The 22,126-nt window shown below is 43.0% G+C and overlaps 1 protein-coding gene across 1 annotated transcript; it reads right to left on the bottom strand.

Moving 5' to 3' along the window:
* Positions 1-7,842: 7,842 nt before the first annotated feature.
* UCHL1 (ubiquitin C-terminal hydrolase L1) lies at positions 7,843-19,172 on the bottom strand. Its single transcript, XM_017854623.1, has 9 exons — positions 19,015-19,172; positions 18,898-18,909; positions 18,289-18,417; positions 15,236-15,386; positions 14,232-14,317; positions 14,109-14,156; positions 12,744-12,810; positions 11,754-11,812; positions 7,843-8,281 (listed from the first exon to the last, which is right to left on the bottom strand). The coding sequence occupies exons 1-9, from the start codon at positions 19,045-19,047 to the stop codon at positions 8,195-8,197; spliced, it is 672 nt and encodes a 223-aa protein (XP_017710112.1). The 5' UTR covers positions 19,048-19,172; the 3' UTR covers positions 7,843-8,194.
* Between the last annotated feature and the right edge of the window lie 2,954 nt (positions 19,173-22,126).

Below are 22,126 nucleotides of genomic sequence, written 5' to 3'. Positions count from 1 at the left end.
AATTCATCCAGTCCGAAACACTGCGCTAAAATGAAGAATGATATGGGATATGCTATCAAACTGCTTCATCTTGCCTGAGAAGTGCAGTCACCAATTGCTCCTGGTGGTAAGATCTCTGGCTCATCCTACCAGTACAATAGTGCCATAAGTTTTCCTATGCTGCCACCTACTGGATGTAGTGCACATAGCTTTGAATACATCATCTATCTTCTGTATTAGTCAGTGTGCTTGGGTGTGAAATGGGTTAATTCAGATATTAGCCACTCAATTTGGATTTAAACATCCAAATATTGGACATTTAAAGGTTGTTTATTTTAATGACTAGAGATACCTTATGTCAACCAAAGCAAAAACCTATGAATCTGTTTTCAAAACATTTCTTGTCCTTAGAAAATTAGCTTACAAATTTTAAATTATATCATTCCCTTTTAAAAATTGGTACCCTCAAGAGAGTAAATACACTTATATTCTTCATGTTTTAATGTAAGGCAAAATGCATTCGTCTCACTGCAATGAACAAGGCATTGATGGGTTGGGCACTATGGTTTAAGATAACTTTTAAGAAAACTTCTTTTAGAAATAGGGCATTACCGCCGGGCGCGGTGGCTCACGCCTGTAATCCCAGCACTTTGGGAGGCCGAGGCGGGCAGATCACGAGGTCAGGAGATAGAGACCATCCTGGCTAACACGGTGAAACCCCGTCTCTACTAAAATACAAAAAATTAACCGGGCGAGGTGGCGGGCGCCTGTAGTCCCAGCTACTCGGGAGGCTGAGGCGGGAGAATGGCGTGAACCCGGGAGGCGGAGCTTGCAGTGAGCCGAGATCGTTGCCCCTGCACTCCACCCTGGGCGACAGAATGAGACGAGAGAGAGAGAGAGAGAGAGAGAGAGAGAGAGAGAGAGAGAGAGAGAGAGAGAGAGAGAGAGAGCGCCTTACCCCCAGGGAATGAGGTCTAGCATGGCATTGCCAAACTCTCCTCTATTAACATAGATAAAGAAAGGAGCTAAGTGGTGATAAAAAAAAATAAAAACAATAACACTTGATACATTCCAGGCACATCCCCAAGAACTTCACAATGTTCTCATGTGCTGCTCACAACAATCCTATGAGGCAGATACTGACCTCACTCTATAGATGAGGACATCCAGGCTTAGGGAGTTCATCCGCCAAGGCACCCAGCTGGTAAGGGCTGGAGCTGGTTGCACAACCCAAGCTGTCAACCAGAGCTGTGCCGCCTGGAAGGCGGCGCCTCGGTAGACGAGGACCAAGTAGGATTGTCAGGAGACAAAGACAAAGCACCCTGGGTCACTGTAATTGGTTTTAGTAAAAACAAATCACAGGCCAGGGGCCTAAGGAAGCATGACAGCAAATGTAATGTGGTATCCTGGATAAGATCCTGGGACAGAAAAGGGACATTAGGTGACAACTAAAGAAATATGAATAAAGTATGGGCTTTGGTTAATAACCATGTATTGGTAATTAGCTCATTAATTCTGACAAACGTACCATACTAATGTGAGATATTAATCTTTTAAGCCTGCCTTCTGGAGAATGCTTAACACTATGGAAAGTATCTGAGTCCTAAAAGAGGAAATTCTTTTCTCCTAAAAGAGTTAAGAGACAGGTTCATATTTAATCTGAGTTTGCATCAGTTTAAGGATGTTGATTGTGAACATGACCAGAGAAAGGAAACTATCAACTGGCTTAAAGTATCCAAATACAGATATTTTGTACTAGGAGGGAATATTATGTATTCTATTTATTCTGCTGAGACTTCTCTACAGCTCTTTCTCCTTTGTTCATAAAGATTCAAACATGCACCCAGACACACACGCACACACACACGTGCACGCATACACACACACACACACTTCTCAACCCTCTATTAACACTGTATGTTAAATTGAGATAATTACTCAAGGTGTGCTTGCTATGTGTGCTAAGCTCTGTGTGCATTATCTCAGCTCAGTCCTCCTAATCCTGTGGAAGAGGTCCACCATGATCCTCCTACAGGATCATATGGAAGGTGTTGAAGCCAGGTTTGACACCAGGCGGTCTGACTACACAGGCAATTACCTGCTATGCCAAGCCACGCCTTGTTCCTAAGTGAATGCCAAGCCCAGTCAAGAAAACAAACAGGTTTAATGAATTTAATTCAAGAATAATTTAATGAATTTAAAAGATGGCATCAATCAAGGGAGACAAAGAAAGTAACTCTGCCAAATTAGCATGGCAGGTCACTATTTAATATAGCAGGTATGCAGGAAATTGAATGTGTTCCAAATAAGTTCAGATTTAGGAGCACATGAAGATTATTTTAATTTCTAAAGTAAATCTCAGCACTCTGGGAGGCCAAGGTGGGAGGATCACTTGAGGCCAGGAGTTCTAGACCAGCCTGGGCAACACAGCAAGACCTTGTCTCTACAAAAACAAATTAAAAATTAGGCAGGCATGGTGGTGCATCCCTGTAGTCCTAGCTACTCAGAAGGCTGAGGTGGGAGGATTGTTGAGCCCAGGAATTTGAGGTTACAGTAAACTGTGATCATGCCACTGCACTCCAGTGTGGGTGACAGTGAGAACCTGTCTCTAAAAATTAAACAATTTTTTATAAACAAATAAAGTAGCCCTATAATGGAGCCTGATAAGGTTTGGCTGTGTCCCCACCCAAATCTCATCTTGAAATCCCACAATTCTCACATGTCATGGGTGGGACCCAGTGGGAGGTAATTGAATCATGGGGATGGGTCTTTCCTGTGCTGTTCTTGTGATAGTGAATAAGTCTCACGAGATCTGATGGTTTTGTAAAGGGGAGTTCCCCTGCACATGTCTTCTTACCTGCTGCCATCCATGTAAGATGTGACTTTGCTTCTCCTTTGCCTTCTGCCATGATTGTGAGGCCTCCATAGCCATGTGGAACTGTGATTCAATTAAACCTCTTTCTTTTATTAGTTACCCACTATCAGGTATATCTTTATTGTCAGCATGAGAATGGACTAACACAGAGCCTGTTGAAAAACGTTTTAGAAGACAGGCAACTAAGTCTATAAGTTGCACTGACTTCAGTTACAAATTAAAGAAACTTGGAAGTAAGCTAGAATTAACCAATAGGAGCTTATGGCAGAATTCTGTCTTAGGGGAAAAACTTAAGCTTTTTTTATTATAAAAATAATGTGATTTTAGAAAGCTTAGAAAATTAGAATATAAAGTTAAATCACCCATAATCTTAACACCCAGACATAGGTGTAGACCCATGTTTTGAGAATAAAATACAATAATATCCTATTGTTGCAAATTTTACAAGGACACACAAGCCAGACTGATAGAAGGGGCCATTAAAGTGTGGAGCAGTAAAGGTTAAATTTCCTTCATTCCTTTTAAGTTAGGTCCATCCTTGCCCCTAGAAGAATCATTAAATACTATGGGCTCTTAGAGCCAATTGGCTTGGGTTAGAATCTCAGGAATATCAGTTATTAACCCAATGACCTTAGGCAAGTTGCTTAAGCTTCGTTGTGCCTTAATTTTCTATCTGCAAAATGAGAATAATACCAATACTTAGTCATCATATGATGACTAAGTAGAACATGTAAGGCAGTTAAGATATAGTAAGCACTTAGCTGTTATAGTCCTAAACACATATGCATACACATTTTATAGATCTCACTAGTTTCATACATGAACATTTTTCCAAGTTCATGGGTGTTTAAGTCAGTCCAAGTATTATACTGTATAGATGTATAACTTAGACTAAATAAGACATTTGAGGTGTTAGTTTAAAAAGGGAGATACGGTCAGGCACAGTGGCTCATGCCTGTAATCCCAGAACTTTGGGAGGCTGACGCAGGCTGATCACCTGAGGTCAGGAGTTTGAGACCAACCTGGCCAACATGGTGAAACTCCGTCTCTACTAAAAATACAAAAATTAGCTGGGCACGGTGGCGGGCACCTGTAATCCCAGTTACACAGGAGGCTGAGGCAGGAGAATTGCTTGAAGCCAGGAAGTGGAGATTGCAGTGAGCCCAGATCACACCATTGTACTCCAGCCTGGGTGTCAAGAGTGAAACTCCGTCTCTAAATAAATAAATAGGGAGATACTTAACATCAGATGGCTTTGGCTGTTGAAAGCACTAAAAAGTCACCTTCATCACCAAAGACTAGTAACATTTTAGGGAGTAAGTCAATTATACACAGACTACTGGCAAATCCAAGGTGTCAAATAAGAGGGCTTGTTGGAAAAGCAAGGTCCTCTGAGTCACACAACCCCAGGAAGCACTCTGCCTTAACATGGAATACAAAGTTGATGGCACCCCCTGAGGTTGTGTGTTGCTAAGGGCCCAGGGAAAGGAGATGAGACTATGGTATTAGATGCCACCTTCTAGAGGCCAGGCCCTTCCCAGACATCTTCACTGTGTCTATTTCAACATGAAACAATGAAGATGTGGTAAAGCGTTATTCCTTTGCCCAAACTTACTGAGGTAGAAGCCGAGCTCAAAGACAGATTTAATGAACCCTAAAGCCTATGATATTGACTACCAACATAGGATACCTGCCCTTAGGTTCTGATATGGTTTGGCTCTGTGTCCCCACCCAAACCTCATCTTGAATTGTACTCCCATAATTCCCATGTGTTGTGGGAGGGACCCAGTGGAAGGTAATTGAATCATGGGGGCAGTTTTCCCCATACTGTTCTTGTGGTAGTGAATAAGTCTCACAAGATCTGGTTTTATAAGGGGTTTCCACCTTTTGCTTCTTCCTCATTCTCTCTTGCCTGCCACCATGTAAAAAGTGTCTTTCACCTTCCACCATGATTGTGAGACCTTGCCAGCCACATGGAACTGTGAGTCTGTTAAATCTATTTTCCTTCCCAGTCTCAGGTATGTCTTTATCAGCAGTATGAAAATGCACTAATACAGGTCCATAGCCTAAGTCCTGGTTTCCCTAGTGATTAGCTACAAGAACATGGGCATGTAACCTAATCTCTGTGCATTTCTTTAGTGAAACCAAAATTTATCTGCACCTCTGGGGTGGCAATCACCCACATACATGATCTATTGCATAACCTTCCAAGGGGTGGCACATTAAGTTATGTTGGATTTTGAGACCATTTAAATAAATGCGTTTCTCATATATGAAGTATAAAGTCTTCCAGCTCAGTTTAGTGGTATAATTTACATTTCGGAGGCCAAAAATAATCTTTGTTCCAGCGCTTATATGCAGGAAGGAGCCCTTTGTTTCTTTCCCCTAAGTCAACCTTCGAGATGATTGTATAGAAGTCATGCACCAAGTTAGAATTTAAAATTTAAAGGCAAGTAGAATCACCTGAATCACTGTATATTTAGTTTTTACATTAATAGGATGTCAACAGAAGTGATCACTTTCTTTGAAGGAACCAAGATGTCCTTCATATAAAAGTTGGGGCCAGGTGCAGTGGCTCACGTCTGTAATCCCAGCACTTTGGGAGGCTGAGGTGGGCGGATCACTTGAGGTCAGTAGTTTGAGACCAGCCTGACCAACATGGCAAAACCCCATCTCTACTAAAAATACCCCCCCCAAAAAAAATGGCCGGGTGTGGTGGCAGGCACCCGTAATCCCAGCTACTCGGGAGGCTGAGGCAGGAGAATCACTTGAACCTGGGAGGCGGAGTTTTCAGTGAGCCAAGATAGTGCCACCGCACTTCAGCCTGGGTGACAGAGTAAGACACCATCTCAAAAAAAAAAAAAAAAAAAAAAAAGTTGGAATTGGGCCAGGCGTGGCAGTTCACGCCAGTAATTCTAGTACTTTGGGAGGCTGAGGCAGGTGGATCACTTGAGCTCACGAGTTCAAGACTGGCCTGGGTAACAGGCATGTGGTGGCACATGCCTGTAGTCCCAGCTACTTGCAGGGGCTGAAGTGGGAGAATCACTTGAGCCTGGGATTTGGAAGTTGCAGTGAGCCGAGATCTCACCACTGCACTCCAGTGGAAGTGACAGAGACCGACCCTGTCTCAAAAAAGTCGGAATCAGGAGTATTACCACCATAATCAGGGCTAAGAGAACTGTGAATAAGGCAGCTGAGACCCAAGTTATCTAGATTCCTGGCACCAGACAGGACAGAGCCCTTCTGTGAGGATCACAGTATAGGCAGGAAGCATTGGGTTTCTTCCCCGCTTCCCTCACTTTGTGTAACTGGAAGTGAATTGTTACATTCAATGTCCATTGTTGAGAACAGACATCCTCATTTAACCTTTAATGAAAACCTATAAATTACATAATAGTGTATCCTTATCTATAAAACAAGAGCACATTGATCTATAAAGGTTTAACAACAAATGCCAAAGAATTTTGCTTTGTTTTAAAAAATTAATTTCTAGACAGTAAAGAATTGCTAAGAAAAACAAAACACGCCACACTGATTGGGGTATGTCAAAGCGACACAGGAGCCAACTGAAAGAGCTCCCAACAACTAAAGCGGAACAGTGTGGGCAACAAGTAGTACTGGGTTATGATATAAATCCAAATAGGAGAAAAAAGACAACTCTCCCTTCCAAAAGAATTCCCAATAATTCATATAGATACTTGGCCCTCAAGGAGATAGAAGATACACCTCTGCTCCTTAAGTGTGGGCTTTGCATGGTGACTTCCTAAGAGTACAGCATGGAAAAGGAAGGGGGAGTGAGTTTACAGTGAAGTCTTTCAAATACAACCTCAGCCAGGTAAGAGGCCAGAATCAGTGATAAATTAGCTTATGTACCCTTTATAGCACATGATGAAAACAGCGCTTTGCCTCTGTGGTTTTCCTCCCTAAAACCCATAACCCTAGTCTAACATTAGACAAATCCCAATAGAGGGGCACCTTACAAAATACTTGATGGTACTCAAATTTGTCAAGGTCGTCAAAGAATGAGAAGTCTGAGAAACTGACAGAGCCCAAAGGAGCCTGGTGAGACAAGGCAAACAACAGTCATGTGGGGTCCTGAAACAGAAAAAGGACATTAGGGAAACAGCCAGGAAATCTAAACAAGCTATGGACTTAATAGCAGTGTATCAACATGTCAATAATTGTGATGGTTAATACTGAACATCAACTTAAAGGATGCAAAGTATTGTTCCTGGGTGTCTGTGAGGGTGTTGCTAAAGGAGATTAACATTTGAGTCAGTGGACTGGGAGAGGCAGACCCACCCTCAATTTGCATGGGCACCATCTAATCAGTGGCCAGCGTGGCCAGAATAAAAGCAGGCAGAAGAATGTGGGAAGACTAGACTGGCCCAGTCTCCTGGCCTCCATCTTTCTCCTGTGCTGGATATGTCCTCCCCTGGAATATCAGACTCCCAAGTTTTTCAGCTTTGGGATTCTTGGACTTTGGACTAGAGTGAAGACTGCACTATTGGTTTTCCTACTTTTGAGGTTTTGAGACTCGGACTGGCTTCCTTGCTCCTCAGCTTTCAGAGGGCTTACTGTGGGACTTCACCTTGTGATCGTGTGGGTCAACACTCAACTCCCCTTTATATAATACATGTATCCTATTAGTTCTGTCCTCTAGAGAACCCCAATTAATAGAGGAAACTGGATGATGGGTTTATGGGACTTCTACAATGTCTTCAGTATTTTCTTTCTGTCTTCAATATTTCTATAAGTCTAGAATTGTGCTATAAAATCTGCCTATTTAAAAATCTTTAAAGATTAGTTTCTACAGGTATACATAGGGAATACAAATGCAAAAAAATCCAAAGACACACCAAACCAATGTTTTTATGGTAATTCTTACCAGCACTGTATGAGTTATGTATATGGAAGACATTCATATACTACCAAAATAATCTGACATGTTGGGTAAAGGGTAAAAAAAAATGAGAATCAGCTGTGGCTACCTTATCAGCAGAAAAGTTTTATTCCTTTTGAGGACAAACAATTAAACCACATCCAAGGTCTTAACTTACAGACAGAAACCAAAGTAGCCATTTAAAGCGTTAGATATTGGATACAAGACATACATTGGGGAGAATGCTTCGCCATCTGAAGCTCACACCACATCGGCCCAGTGGACAGCTGTGCACTCTACTTGTGCTTAAGCGCCTGGGTGTGGCTGAGGGGAAGGCGTGTCTGCAGAACGGAACAGCTGTGTTTCACAAGTACTGAAGCATTGTAGACTGCATGGGGGGGTATATATTTTCACGTTGAAGGGAAGAGGGGAAATCAGCAAAGTCCCTCCCAAGAGAATTAGGCTGCCTTGCAGAGAGCCACGGCAGAGAAGCGGACTTCTCCTTGCTCACGCTCGGTGAATTCTCTGCAGACCTTAGCAGCGTCCTGGAAAGAAGAAATGTCGTTAATATTCCAAGAGCAAGAGCTCAAAAATGAAAGTCACATAGGGAAAGGCTCCTAGGTCTATTAACGCTCAAAGTTCACCCTCATCAACTTTAATTCCATCATTAATTTGAAAACCAGGGCTTAAAGGAAAAAATCAGGTAATGGGAAAGACAGGGTTACATCATGGATTTGACTTCTTTATCACTTCCACCAAATGGTTTTGTGCTTCTCTCACCTTGTAACTGGTTTTGGAAAAGTTTAAAAAAAAAAAAAAAAACCAACAACAAAAACACAACTATTAATGCTATTTTCCTCAAATCTAAAGATTGGAAATCGATCTTTCTTCCATAAGGTGGCATAAAAGACAAGTTGTAACTCAGAAATTCCCGAAGTAAAGACAATCGTCTTCTAAGTAAACATTTTAAAAAACAGCCTTAATGTTTACCTGGTATTCTAGGTACACACAAGCAATGGAAGCTTAGAGACTGATGGTGAAGTGACATGTGTTACTACTTCTAAAAATCTAGATGACAAAGACTGGTAACAGAAAATTGATCCCAGGGTTATTTACCAACTTCTAGGATATAACTGTTTTGGGATCAAAAATATTACTCTGTTGAATCTGTAAAAAAAAAAAAAAGCCCAGCGGAAAGATACCTGAAGAAGAAAGAGAATGCTCTATGATACAGAACGGTAATGAAACATCACTCCTAAAATTTAGAAATCACCAACTCAATGAGTTTGGGCCACATGGCTCAGGCCTGCAATCTCAGCACTTTGGGAAGCTGAGGCAGCTGATGGCTTGAGCTCAGGAGTTCAAGACCAGCCTGGGCAACATCTCTACTAAAATTTGAAAAATTAGCTGCGAATGGTGGTATGCACTTCTAGTCCTGGCTACTCAGAAGACTGAGGTGGGAGGATTGCTTGAGCAAGGTTCAAGGCTACAGTAAGCCATGATTGCGCCACTGCATTCCAGCCTGAATAACAGAGCGAGACCCTTTCTCAAAAAAAGCAACCAAAGAGTATCTGGATTGACATCAACATTTTATCTTCTACCAGGTTTTTTAATATACCAATATTCCAGACCTGTCTTCCCTGAATTGACTTTACTAGAGAATATACAATATTGATTTCACTATTAAAGTTGTATCTTTAAAGAGGATAACCATCTTCTACAGAGCTAATGTGCAGGGACCAAATTCATTCAAGTTTAGGATATTTGGGTTAAGTGCATGTATCTTCTCACCAGTTTAATGATTTAGTGTGAAGTTTAGACACCTAAAACATCCTTAACCATATAGAACCAGCCTTACCTAGGGTAAGAATTTTAACTAAAATGCTGGTTTAATTTAGAAACTCTTTTAATTTTAAATGTTTCTAATTAGAAGAGTTTAAAAAAAAAAAAAGGTTTTAGCCAGGTACTGTGGCACACGCCTATAATCCCAGCACTCTGGGAAGCTGAGGCAGAAAGATCACTTGAGCCCAAGAGTTAAAGACCAGCCCGGGCAACATAGTGAGTCCCTCCGGCCCCATCTCTATACAAAAATTTTACCTTCCCCACACCTTATAAATGCTACTCATGTGACACTTGTAAGTATCCTAATGGGGGGCACATTTTTACGGCATCAGTGCAGTGTTAGATGAGTTAGCATGTACCTTAAATGTTTTACCAGGAAGGATCAGGGTCTTTCCTCCAAACGGATCAAAGACCAGAAATTCTGCCTCTGTTTTCTTATTCTCACCAAGTAAATTCTGATTTTCTCATGCAACCCCTGCATCCCATCCTGGCTCTCCAGGTCTATTCTTCATTCCATATTCGTATTCCCACATACCTCTTGAATACCAAGAATTAGCTTTAACTGATCTCAGGTGTGTCTGACAGACAAGAGCAATCAATCCTCCCTATTAAGAGTGACATAATGTGGTCCACTAGCATCTTGGGGCTATCAGGTCTGTGAAGTTCCAAAGAGAGGTCTTTTCTAATGAAAGGTCCTATTGGTATTGTACAGTGGCTAAGAGCACAAACTCTAAATGCAGACTAAGTTTTCTTTTTTTTTTTTCTTCTGAGACAGAGTCTTGCTCTGTTGCCCAGACTGGAGTACAGTGGTGCAATCTCGGCTCACTGCAACCTCCACCTCCCAGGTACAAGCGATTCTTGTGCCTCAGCCTCCCGAGCAGCTGGGACTACAGGCATGCACCACCAGGCCCGGCTAATTTTTGTATTTTTAGTAGAGACAGGGTTTCATCATTTTGCCCAGGCTGGTCTTAAACTCCTGAGCTCAAGCGATCCTCCCACACTAGCCTCCCAAAGTGCTGGATTATAGGCGTGAGCCACCATGCCTGGCCAGACCATATAGGTTTGAACCATAGTTTGCCATGTAAGTCACTGACCTCAGGCCTTAAACTCTGTGTTTTCTCAGCTCTGAAATGGGGATAATACCTATCTCATTGTGTCATTAAAGGATTTCTATAAAAGACATACATCACCTAGAAGAGCACGTAAATACAGTAAACTGCAGCATGTGGGCCTAACCCAGCCTGTGGTGGTGGAAAACAGCTACATACATTCATTTAGAGGGTCTATAGGCTGCTGAGTTGTAACAGCAGAACTGAATACTTGCAGCAGAGCCATATGCCATACAAAGCCTAAAATATTTTGTTTGGCTCTTTACAGAAAATGCTTGCTGAGTCCCGGTCTGCACACAGCAAGTTTTTCAAAGATTCGATACTACTACTACTCAAATGCAGTATAGTTATATTTTAACAGCATTTTGTATATTTTCTTCAGCACAGCAAGCTAAAACAGTATTTTGTATTATATCATAATTAAGCATTTTTCCTTTATAATAGTAAACTAATTCAACTCTAGACACTCATTTTTTAGTGAAAAGGCCTAGAGTCACCTACCAACCTTTGTCCAGAATCACTTTTCTGTCCAGGATGGTTACAAAGTGATCCTGGATATTAACAGTTTTTGTCAGGTGCATTTTAAATCTGCTTCTTTTGTTCTTGTAACAGTAGACCATGTGGGAAGGAAAAACTCCTAAATTTAACCAACTAACTAGAACCTATAATACACTACCTCCAAGACTGACCCAAATCCAGTCGTCTTACAGGGATTATGAAAGTCTACTGTTCCGTGAGTCTTTAACTATTATGTAATCTGACGAGAGGACAATGGTCACCTTAATCCCACCAGGAAGCAAAGCAACAGCTTTCAGGCTAATTCTAACTGTGGACTAAAGACAGCACATGAAACAGATTACTCAGGGTGTCTCTGAAGCCCTGTTTAAAACCACTCACAATAAAGTAAGGTAGACAGAATTACTAAGATGATCTTGCAGCCCTAAAGACTGCTATTAACCCAGGCAACTGATGCTGGTTGTCCTGGAAGAGTGTTAGCACTTTAGAATAGAAACTTTGGCCAAAGAATTGTGGGGCCCATTAGGAAGAGACGCATTCCAAAGATGACCTGCAGCAGGGTGCCCTCTGAACTGGCGCCATGGTTCACCGGAAAAGGCATTCGTCCATCTGTAACAAAAGAAGCCAGACATGTCAATTTTCTCTGCATGTTTTCTGGCTACCATGCTTACCTAGCCCAGATGGAAGTTCTAGATTCTTCCAAAAACCACTGCCAAACCCAAAAAAGGAAGCCTGGTTATGAAGCAACAGGCTGCAAATGAGGTTCAAGTGTCCCTAGGCATCCATCCCAGGCAATTCTAGTCTGTAAGATCGTACAAGCTCAAATCAGCTACCCTAATGGAGGGGCCTGTGCCCCAACTCTAGAAAATGGCCACAGAGCAAAAGTCAGATGCAGTCTCTGGGGTATAGGAAAGATGGAGGCAAGAAGAGGAGACACCTGAGATTTCATCTGTCCTCCAATGACTAGATTGCCTTCACTATTCCCTTGCCTTTGTAAGCCTGTAGGTGGTATCTTGGCTTGAGACAACACAGTTACAAGTCTTTCTCCATTAATTCATTCAAAAGGAATGAATCTTACAAGGTAGGTCATCTTTCTTGATGCCATAAACTAGCTAATAGAAATTATTCCAACATATCCAGATTCTTTTTAGACAAGTAAGGTCATATTCAGGCACTGATCCTTTTTCAGATGTATTCTTTGCCCAGAAAGGATGATACTAGGGAATGCTATAGGAGGAGATGGGAAAAGAAAGTCTGATCACATATACCTTCACCTGGCACTGATCTGATCTACGCTCTTCAATGGTTTCTGACTGAAGCCATTGATTAGGTATTAAAGCCACTGATTAGGTCAGTTGCCTCAGGAAGTTGCTCTGGGAATAATAAGGGGTTAAGTGCCCTCATGAGAATACTTTATTACTGTGGCTTTATAAACAATGATATGCCAAGGGCCATAAAGTCACACAACAATATATCAAGAGATTCAGTCTGAAAGAATGCATGAAACTACATTGAGTTCCAAAAATGGAGTGAAACATACCCAGTTCATAGAGGTGGCCATCCACGTTGTTAAACAGAATGAAATGGAAATTCACCTTGTCATCTACCTAAAGAAAGTCAAGACATTTTTTTGAAAATGAGTGTAAGCTGAACTTATTTTTAAAATTATCTTGCAATTCAAGTGAAATATGCTTGAACTGATTTGATTTTTAAAAATTACAGCTAATACTTATGTATGTCTTACATTAGGCCCTACACTAAGCCCATTAAGGTAAATATACTGTTAACTGTCAGAACAACTCTATGAGGATGCTATTACTACAGGATTTTTACTGAGGCTTAGAGAGGCTAAGTATCTCAACCAAGGTCAATACTAGAAAATGGCACAGCCAGTTGTAGTTATAAAGACACCGAGATCTGGCTGGTCATGGTGGCTCATGCCTGTAATACTAGCACTTTGGGAGGCAGAGGCAGGCAGATCACTTGAGCTCACAAGAGTTCAAGACCAGCCCGGACAACATGCTGAAACCCCATCTCTACAAAAAATATAAAAATTAGTAGGCATGGTGGTGTGTACTTGTAATACCAGCTACTCGGGAGGCTGAGGTGAGAGAATTGTTGCAGTGAGCCAAGGTCACACCACTGCATTCCAGCCTGGGCAACGGAGCCTGACCTTGCCAAAAAAAAATTTTTTTTTTTTTTTTTTAATAAAAGGACACTGAGATCTGACTTAAATTTGGCAGCTGACTCAGAGGTTCTCATCAGATGATGGTACATTCAAACCTTCTAGAACTTGTCCTTTGTGGTGTATTTCATCCTCCCCAACAGCCTGTGAAGATTATTTGAAATGCTCACTTACTAGGAGAGGTGTACACTCTGTAAGACTCATTTCTGTTTTTGAGACAGGGTCACCCAGGCCAGAGTGCAGTGGCATGATCTCAGCTCACTGCAACCTCTGCCTCCAGGGCTCAGGCAATTCTCCCACCTCAGCCTCCCGAGTAGCTGGGACTACAGACCTCGCTACTCTTTGTATTTTTTGTGGAGACGGGGTTTCACCATGTTTGCCAGGCTGGTCTCAAACTCCTGGGCTCAAGTGATTCACCCTCCTCGGCCTCTCAAATTGTTGGGATTACAGGCATGAGCAACTCTACCTGGCCTATAAGACTCATTTGGATCTAAACAAAACACTGTCAGTTTGAATTTACTTGATTTCAACAGCCAATACAATTTCTGAAGAGCCTTTTGAAAAGGTCTAGTCAAAGCATTATTTGGGTAGAACTTTCTGGTGTCATTTGGCGTTGGGTGGATAACATTTGCTGTGTTCCAGTAAGACATTCCTGAACAATTTCAGTGGAAACACAGATGGCACCCAGGCAGCCTGGCTCCGATTTGTATTTGCATTTACCCGACATTGGCCTTCCTGTGCCACGGCATCATGGGCTGCCTGTATGGCCTGCAGAAAAAAGAAAATAATTAGCACAAAAATCTCTAGAGTTATTTAAAGGCAATGCTCTGAAAGTTCTCTTACCTCATTCTTTTCAAAGCATTTTGCTCTGTCTTCAGGGGACATTTTCTCTGTTTCAGAAATAAACTGTTTCAGGACTGATCCATCCTCTTAAAGAAAAAAATGGATGTTAGCATAGATAAAATAATACAAATGGGTACATATTTATTGTTGACTTAAGCCTTTGCCAAACATGCTGAGCAACGTGAATCTTTAATACTGCCTCCAGAGTTGTGGATGAGCTGTACCTTTTCTCCCAGCCTCTTTTTCTAACCCCTCTCTATTCACAGGTTTCAAGTCAGAGAGGTCGCTCCACTCTCCCAATATGCCAAGCTCTTTCTTGCCTCTGTTCTCTTCTACCCCGGACCCCTTTATCCCTCCCACTTCACTCATCTCTCAAATCTCTGTCACTTTTTCACAGCAATTCTTAATCTGTAACATGTATTTGAGATTTCTACAGTCATAAAAGCTGGGGCTGCCTTGTTTACCTGCTGTATCTACAGCACCTAAGAATGTACAGTTCACATCTATTATATACATGACGCTATAATCATGTTCTATTCTAAAATGGTTCCCAAACCAAGATTATTATTTTGGGGTAGAAAATTCAACCTTAGTAATTCAGTTATTCAGACAGAAAATAAAGATCTTGAATAGAAATGTAAAGAAACAAAACAGTCCAGCATAGAGACATCTGACTGGATAACCACTGATGTAAGCATTTTGTTACTGCTCAGTGTGGATAAGCCTAAGAGGCACTAATTACAAACCTAGAGCAAGAACAACATATTTCAAAAGACCTCAAAATTTGAACTTTCAGCTCTAAAATTTGTGAAATGGGACCATTTCAAAATTCAGAAATGCTAGGAATCCTTTCTGAGGAAGACTGTGAGTCAGTTTAAGCGTGTGACACCATCATTACAAAATGGTTTCAAAAGGTACAGCATCTCTGACCTCGGGAACAGTGTTTCTGAACTCCATGTTTCAAGTTCAAGCTTAGGATGACTGGCCTCAAAACCCACACCTACCAAATCCCAGTTTATCTTGATTATTGGCCACTGCGTGTATAAGTCCGATTGTGCCACAGGAATTCCCAATGGTCTGCTTCATGAAGTACACTTTAGGACTAACTTCTTGTCCCTTCAGCTCTTCAATCTGTTTTTTCCTGAAGTTCTCATGCTGCGAATGTAAAAAGCGTTTTTACATCTCAGAATGAAAGTGCAAAGAACAGATGGCAGCAAAGTGAGTTCTACCACCTAAATGGAAACACCAGGGGGATGTGTGAACAGGAGCCTTAGTTCTAGATGCTGGAAAACTCCCAGAGAAGGGCACGTCTGTCTGCCTCCCACACCCACGCTGGCCAGTGGGGCTCTGAGAGGTTTGGAGACTCCACCCTGGTGCTGCAGTGCAGTGACTGCATTGGATACTGCCCAAGGCTGTGTCTAGACACCACTGCAACCTTTCAGCCCAAAATGGTGTCATGAAGTCAGAAAACAAACCAGTTCATTATTTTCTCCCTTTAACACTTAACCGTATTTCACATAGGCATCCTAATCAAGCTTCAGTCAATTGAATGCCCAACAAGAGCACCAGCTGGTTTACATTTCACTATTCTTTAAAGTTCTACTTCTACTCGGCTCAAGTACACTTCACTTCAAAAACAAAAACAGCCTTAACTGCTGAAAAGAGCAAGTGAAAGAAATTAACCATTCCCTCCACCCTCTTTTTAAGGAAGGAAAGACAACTGGTCCAGGGTATTGGGCTGTGATTTCACAAGAGGAAGATGTGACACTAGCTTGTCCTTGCCAGCTAAACAGTTTACTTTGAGGATAGACTGGCAATTTGAGGAGGAGGATAGAGACTGGTAAGTGAATGGGACTAGGAAATGGATTTCCTCAAAGCATCTGCTAGTTTTTTGTACAGTAATTTAGTAAGCCTATCTGGACTTTTCACTAACTAGCTTTAAAGACCTTAGAAGTTATGATTTCTTGAGCCAGGGTCAATGGCTTGCACCTATAATCCCAGCTACTAGGGAGGCTGAGGCATGAGGATCACTTGAGCTCAGGAGTTCAAGACCTTGTCTCTAAAAAATAAAAATATAATAAATAAGTTAGGACTTCCTAGTTAAAGAGTAGGGTACTAATATAGAAACACTGATTTCCCATAACAAGCAAAACCAGACAGACCATCAGAAACGTATTTCCAACTCTAGGAGCTTCACATTTCTGTACATGAACTGAAGTTTAGGCTTGCTCTCTGGTACTAACAGAAGAGTAAGATCTCTCACCCCAGAAGATCAACTTAAACTCCAACTAGCAGAACTTTTTCGCTTCTATCTAACCGGATCCTCAATTTAGTATTCATTGACCAGTAAGAGTTTTTTTTTTTTTCATTTTCTAGGCTAATTAGACAAAATATTAAAATGGGATAGCACCATCCTTTAGGGCTGCTTGAGCTCTTCCATGGAAATCATTCTGTAAATAGTTTACTAGCACTTAATGTTTCAGAAGTCGTCCATGTAGGGGGTCATAACATTCCCTTAGTCAAAAATTAAATGCCCTCCAAATTAACATTAGCATCTTTGAAGTCAGCCTATAAAATCTCAACTTTTCTTTCAATTGGCTTCAGTGTTTTGTCCAGTAGGCATTCTATGTAGCAGAAAAGGCGCTCGATAAATGATAGGTTGAATTGAAACTAAAGGACAAAGTATCGAGCTCTTTCAAACATAACACAAACTAGAATGTTCTCTAACAAGATCCAGCAAAAGGAGAACACTCAGCTTTTAAAGGCAAACATGCTGCACCACTGCCTCCCAGAGGCCTTGCCTCTGAATGCTTCTCAAAACCTCCGAGTCATCATGGTTGCTCTAATAAAAAAAACCCGTGTGTGATGCTCAACTGGAGACAGGAGACTGATTTGGTCAACCAAGAAGCTAATTCGACTTCCAACAATATGGCAGCTCCCTTTTAGCCCGAGTAAAAGACTTTAGCAATAAAAACATGTCAGTGAGATCATCTTATTAGCTGTAATAAGTGTATTTACCCATAATACTTAGCTTATTTACTAGAAGGAAGGCTTGGAACTTCCCATACTCTTGATTTTGGCTACGGATGCTTCCAGAACACCTGGCCTTAGGACGGTGCTTCAGTTAACCTCACCTTTGGAGTGATGCCCCAAGTTTTGCTAAAGCTAATTTCAGTCTCTCCCACATCAGCAGCCAAGTGACAACAACAGGAGATAAGACAATGCCATACTAACGACTGGGATTCCATACATCAAAAGACAGCAAATATCCTATCCTTTAAAAAAAAAAAAAAATCTGACGCTGTCTTTGAGATACATCTATCCATACACATTTGTAGGAGGAAAATCATTTCAAGGGAAATGCAAAGGTGCTTTCAAAACTGAGCTTATAACCCCCATTTCATTTAGCTACAAGGTCAGAGATGAACGAGAATAAGTGAAGAGGAAGAAGGTTCCCGCACAGAAGCCATACACAAATGATTAAGCTTTAAGAAACACATTCAAGAGGCTAAAAACCAAGTGAGCAAGTAGTGGGAGTGGAGAAGTGTGAAGAACGCCTTAAGACCATCAGAAACCCAGGCAATGGAGGCGGAGAATTAGCGAGCCTAATTGTTTCCCAGCGATTTAGGACAGCCCTTCCCCCTCCATTCTACAGCTAGGTGGGAGTCTGAGAAGCAAACAATGAGTTGACAGGTTACAGCCCTTAAAGGGAAACCAGCAGCCATTCCCTCGAACCGGAGGCTCGAAAAAACCCAAGTTCGAGGGAACTCATGAGTAGGATGAATGATTTCCCTGGATAACGGGATCGATGGAACTGAGATACTGCCGCTCTTCCAAATTTAAAGCAATTGTGGTCGGATGGGAGAGAAGGCAATAGGCACTGCTGGAACAGGAGCCCAGGGAGTAGGTACCACGAAAATGCAGGCTCCTCCCTTGCTTCGAGGCGCGCCCCGCATCACCTACTGAGGAGGGGGCGGGGCGGGAAGCCCCAGACGCCTCAAGCAGGGGAGCGGCGTACACTACCCGGGGCTCGCGCATTATGGGCCTCACGCCCTACCTGGGCCGTGAGTGGAAACAGCAGCAGCAGCGCGCAGGCAGGCGCTGGCACCGAGCCCAGAGACTCCTCTTCCAGCCCCAGCACGTCCACGAAGCGCCACTGGCCGGCGACCCCCAGCCGGGACAGCACCTGCGGAGAGGAGACAAGGCGGCCAGGGGCACGGGGACACGCGGGTCGCGGGCACCTGCCAGGGGGCGGGGCCAGCAGGCGCGCGCCATCCGCGCCCGCACCCGAGCCTGGGAGGAGCCCCAGTCCCGCCCTGCCACCCCCACCCTGGCGGGCGCGATGACACAGCACAAAGCGCGGCCCACACGTGGCGCCCGCGAAGCCCGTGCAGCCTAGTCTGTGCTGCCCGCGCCACGCCCTCGGGAGCTCCGCTCGGCGCTAGCTCGCCACGGGGCGCAGCCCCTCCGTCTCCCCGTGACCGGTTTCGCAAAGCACCCGCTAAATGCAGGGGCTCAGGAAGGGCGCCCAGCCCACGCCCCAGCCCTGCGGTCTCCGGTGTGCGCAGCGGGCGGCTTGGTTTCTGCCAGCAGCCGGAGCCGGTGGGCGCCCCCGCCTCGGCGCTCGCGGGGGAGGGGGCCAGAGACGGCGCGAGACGCCACTCACTTTGTTCAGCATCTGAAAGGCAAATGCAAAGAAAAAAGCAAAACCGAACGGGTCAGCGACTCGGCTCCGTCTCCCTCGGCCTTGCGCTCTCCGGGCAGCGGTGCACCTGGCGCTCACCTCGGGGTTGATCTCCATCGGCTTGAGCTGCATCTTCGCGGTGCGCCCGACAGAAATAACCCAGGGAAGACGAAAAACAGCTAGCGGAGCCGCCCAGGCTGCAGCTATAAAGCGCCGGCCGGACGCACTGTGAGGCCTGCGCAGGGGGAGCAGGGGCAGAACCAAGCGAGGGGGAAACGGCCGGTCGCGGCCAGATGGGTACGAAACCCCCGTGCGCAGCGCGGAGTGGTATGGCCGGGCCCCCAAACCTTGCAGTCTCACTCGCCGGTGAGATAATCTGGTGGTTGTGGAGACGGGATTTGTTGGTGGGTGTTCTTTGAGTGTATGGAGCAGTCCTTTTGATGGAGTCTTTAATTTTGGGCGAAGTTTCTGGAAACCCATCCTTTCTACCATCCCAATTACCCTAAAGCTCGGGTCTCTGAAGCATTTGAGAAAAAGCACAAATTCAACAGGTATATATTTAATATGAATGAATGTAAATGTGTGCCCCCCACCCCAAATCTCTCAGCAGTTTGCGTTTAACCTTAGACAATTTCTCCTCCATGTTAAGTCAGACCAGTACCGAGGTTCATTTTTAAGTGACTGCCTAGAATAAAGCAGAATCTGGTAGATAACAGATATTGCATTAGGAATGCTGATGTAATGTGACTCCCGGGGAAAAAATGGTTGGTCCTGGGAGAGCAGTAGAAAGCTGGGGGATGTGAGGGTAATACAAGACACAGAGAAGGCAGGCGGTTGGAGACTTTAGAAAACAGATCCAGGGAAAAGAAGGGTATGATTTTGAGCGACAGGCTGTAAAAGGAAAAGCATTTTTGAAAGAATGGGAAGCTTTGAAAAATAAAATTTCTGAGTTCACCGCAGAATACTCCCAATGAAGAAGAAAGGGAATGGTAACCAAGGAAACCACTGTTCTCTAGTCATCTCAGGTGGGGTTTTCCCACCAACACATTCAAAAGATGGAGCGAGAAAGCATATGCTGAAGAATGAATTTTAAAAGGGACCAAAATCTGTAAGAATTGTGCCAGGAAAGCTAAGCTGCAAAATAAAGTGGGCTTGCAGAAATACTTAGGTAGCGAAGGAAGCAAGAAGGTTGAGTATTTTTTAAAAATAGGCTCCGAACAAAATAATGATGATGGCAAAAGAATAGACTTTCTATTTAGGAAGTTGAGGTTAACAGATGACAGAGGGAAGGGAGGGAATCAATATTTTTTGAGTTATTGTTTTGGGGATCCTTTGCATGTGTCGTCTCATTTAATCCTTAGAGGAGCCCAGGAAGAGATTCATATTAGTGCAATTTTACAGATCAGAATCCCAGGCCTACAGAAGTTAATTTGCTTACAGTCACAATTGAAAAGTAAAACTGAGAAGTAAACCCTGATAAACTGGGCTCTAAGAACCCATTCTTTATCTAAGATTCCACAACATTCTACTTCTATTTTCTTTCCATTTTTGCCATTAGAAAATGACCTTCACACACAAAAATGAGAGAGAAAAAAATTAGTAAGTAGAGCTTAATGGGTGAATCTTGTGGTATGTAAATTTTCCCTCAATAAGGTTGTTAAAGAAAAAAGGAGGTGAAGGTCAAGACAAGTGACAAGGTTATATTGAATGAGTTATTGCCTTTAGACAAAGACAAATTACACTTCCAATTTACTTCATTTATTCATTCACTCAACAAATATTAAGAACCTGCTGGGTGCTGGGTACCAAGCTTGGAAAGTTTGGAATTAGGGATACAAAGATGAACACAATAAACATGGAAATTTCCCTCATGCCATTTTTATCAGTCATAAGAGTTGTATGAAAGGGAGCAGAGATCAGGAGCACCTAAACTAGTGGAGGGGATCAGGAAGGCATCCTGAAGGAAGTGACATTTAAGCTAAGGGCTGATGGGCAAGCAGAAGTTAGCAGTTATAAGTGATTGCCAAAATAACTAATAAAAGCAGTCATGAAATCACTGTCAAATATTTGTTGAAGGCATTAATTCATTCACTTAATACATATATAAATATGTATACATATACACACATATATAGCCTACATATACATATATATACACATATGTATATACATATATGTAGCCTATTATGTGCCAGGAAGCATCAGACCAGTGAATAAAACAACTCCTTGCTTACAAAGAGATGCCAGAGACTGGATATGAACAAACCTAAGCCTGATCTTTAAAAAAAAAAGAAAGAAGTAGGGGGTGATGGGAATATACTGCTGAAACTGCAGGCCAGAAGAGTTTATATCAGTCATTAGCCAAATTTAGCCAAATGTTAGGACTCATAATTTTTTACTTTTAGAAGCAATAAGATGGATGCATTTAGAACAAGTTATGCCAACCAGAACTTACCTTCTTTTCTTTGGGAGTTATTAACTGGATGGACAGGTAGAACACTGTCATTGTATTTCTTATGCTGCCAGGGTTGGCATTGGTTGATACCACAGTTGAGGTGGTTTTATAGCTTATTTAATTGATTCTACCTTTAAAAAAAAAAAGTGGTACTGGATGAGTTACCTCAACCTGTAGCCACCTGACAATGGTTTTAACCTTGTCTGGTGCCATTTTATTACAGCAGAGAAAAAGAGAGTTCACACATATAAGCAAGAATAAGCAGTCTAAATGGCAGAATTGTTGCCAGGTGTGGTGGTGTGTACCTGTAGTTCCAGATACTTGGGAGGCCAAAGTGGGAGGATTGCTTGAGCCTAGGAATTCGAGGCTACAGTGAGCCTGTAATGGCATGACTCCAACCTGGGCAACAGAGCGAGACCCCATGTCTTGAAATAAATAATAAATGGCAGAATTTGGGGATTAAAAAATAAGTTTAGGCCGGGCGCGGTGGCTCAAGCCTGTAATCCCAGCACTTTGGGAGGCCGAGACGGGCGGATCACAAGGTCAGGAGATCGAGACCATCCTGGCTAACACGGTGAAACCCCATCTCTACTAAAAATACAAAATCTAGCCGGGCGAGGTGGCGGGCGCCTGTAGTCCCAGCTACTAGGGAGGCTGAGGCAGGAGAATGGCGTAAACCCAGGAGGCGGAGCTTGCAGTGAGCTGTGACCCGGCCACTGCACTCCAGTCCGGGCGACAGAGCGAGGCTCCGCCAAA

The sequence above is a fragment of the Rhinopithecus bieti genome, unplaced genomic scaffold (genome assembly GCF_001698545.2).
Source record: "Rhinopithecus bieti isolate Rb0 unplaced genomic scaffold, ASM169854v2 scaffold_2339, whole genome shotgun sequence".
NCBI lineage: Eukaryota > Metazoa > Chordata > Mammalia > Primates > Cercopithecidae > Rhinopithecus > Rhinopithecus bieti.
The sequence above is the reverse complement of the archived record's forward strand: the minus strand, read 5'-3'. Positions and strand labels throughout refer to the sequence as shown.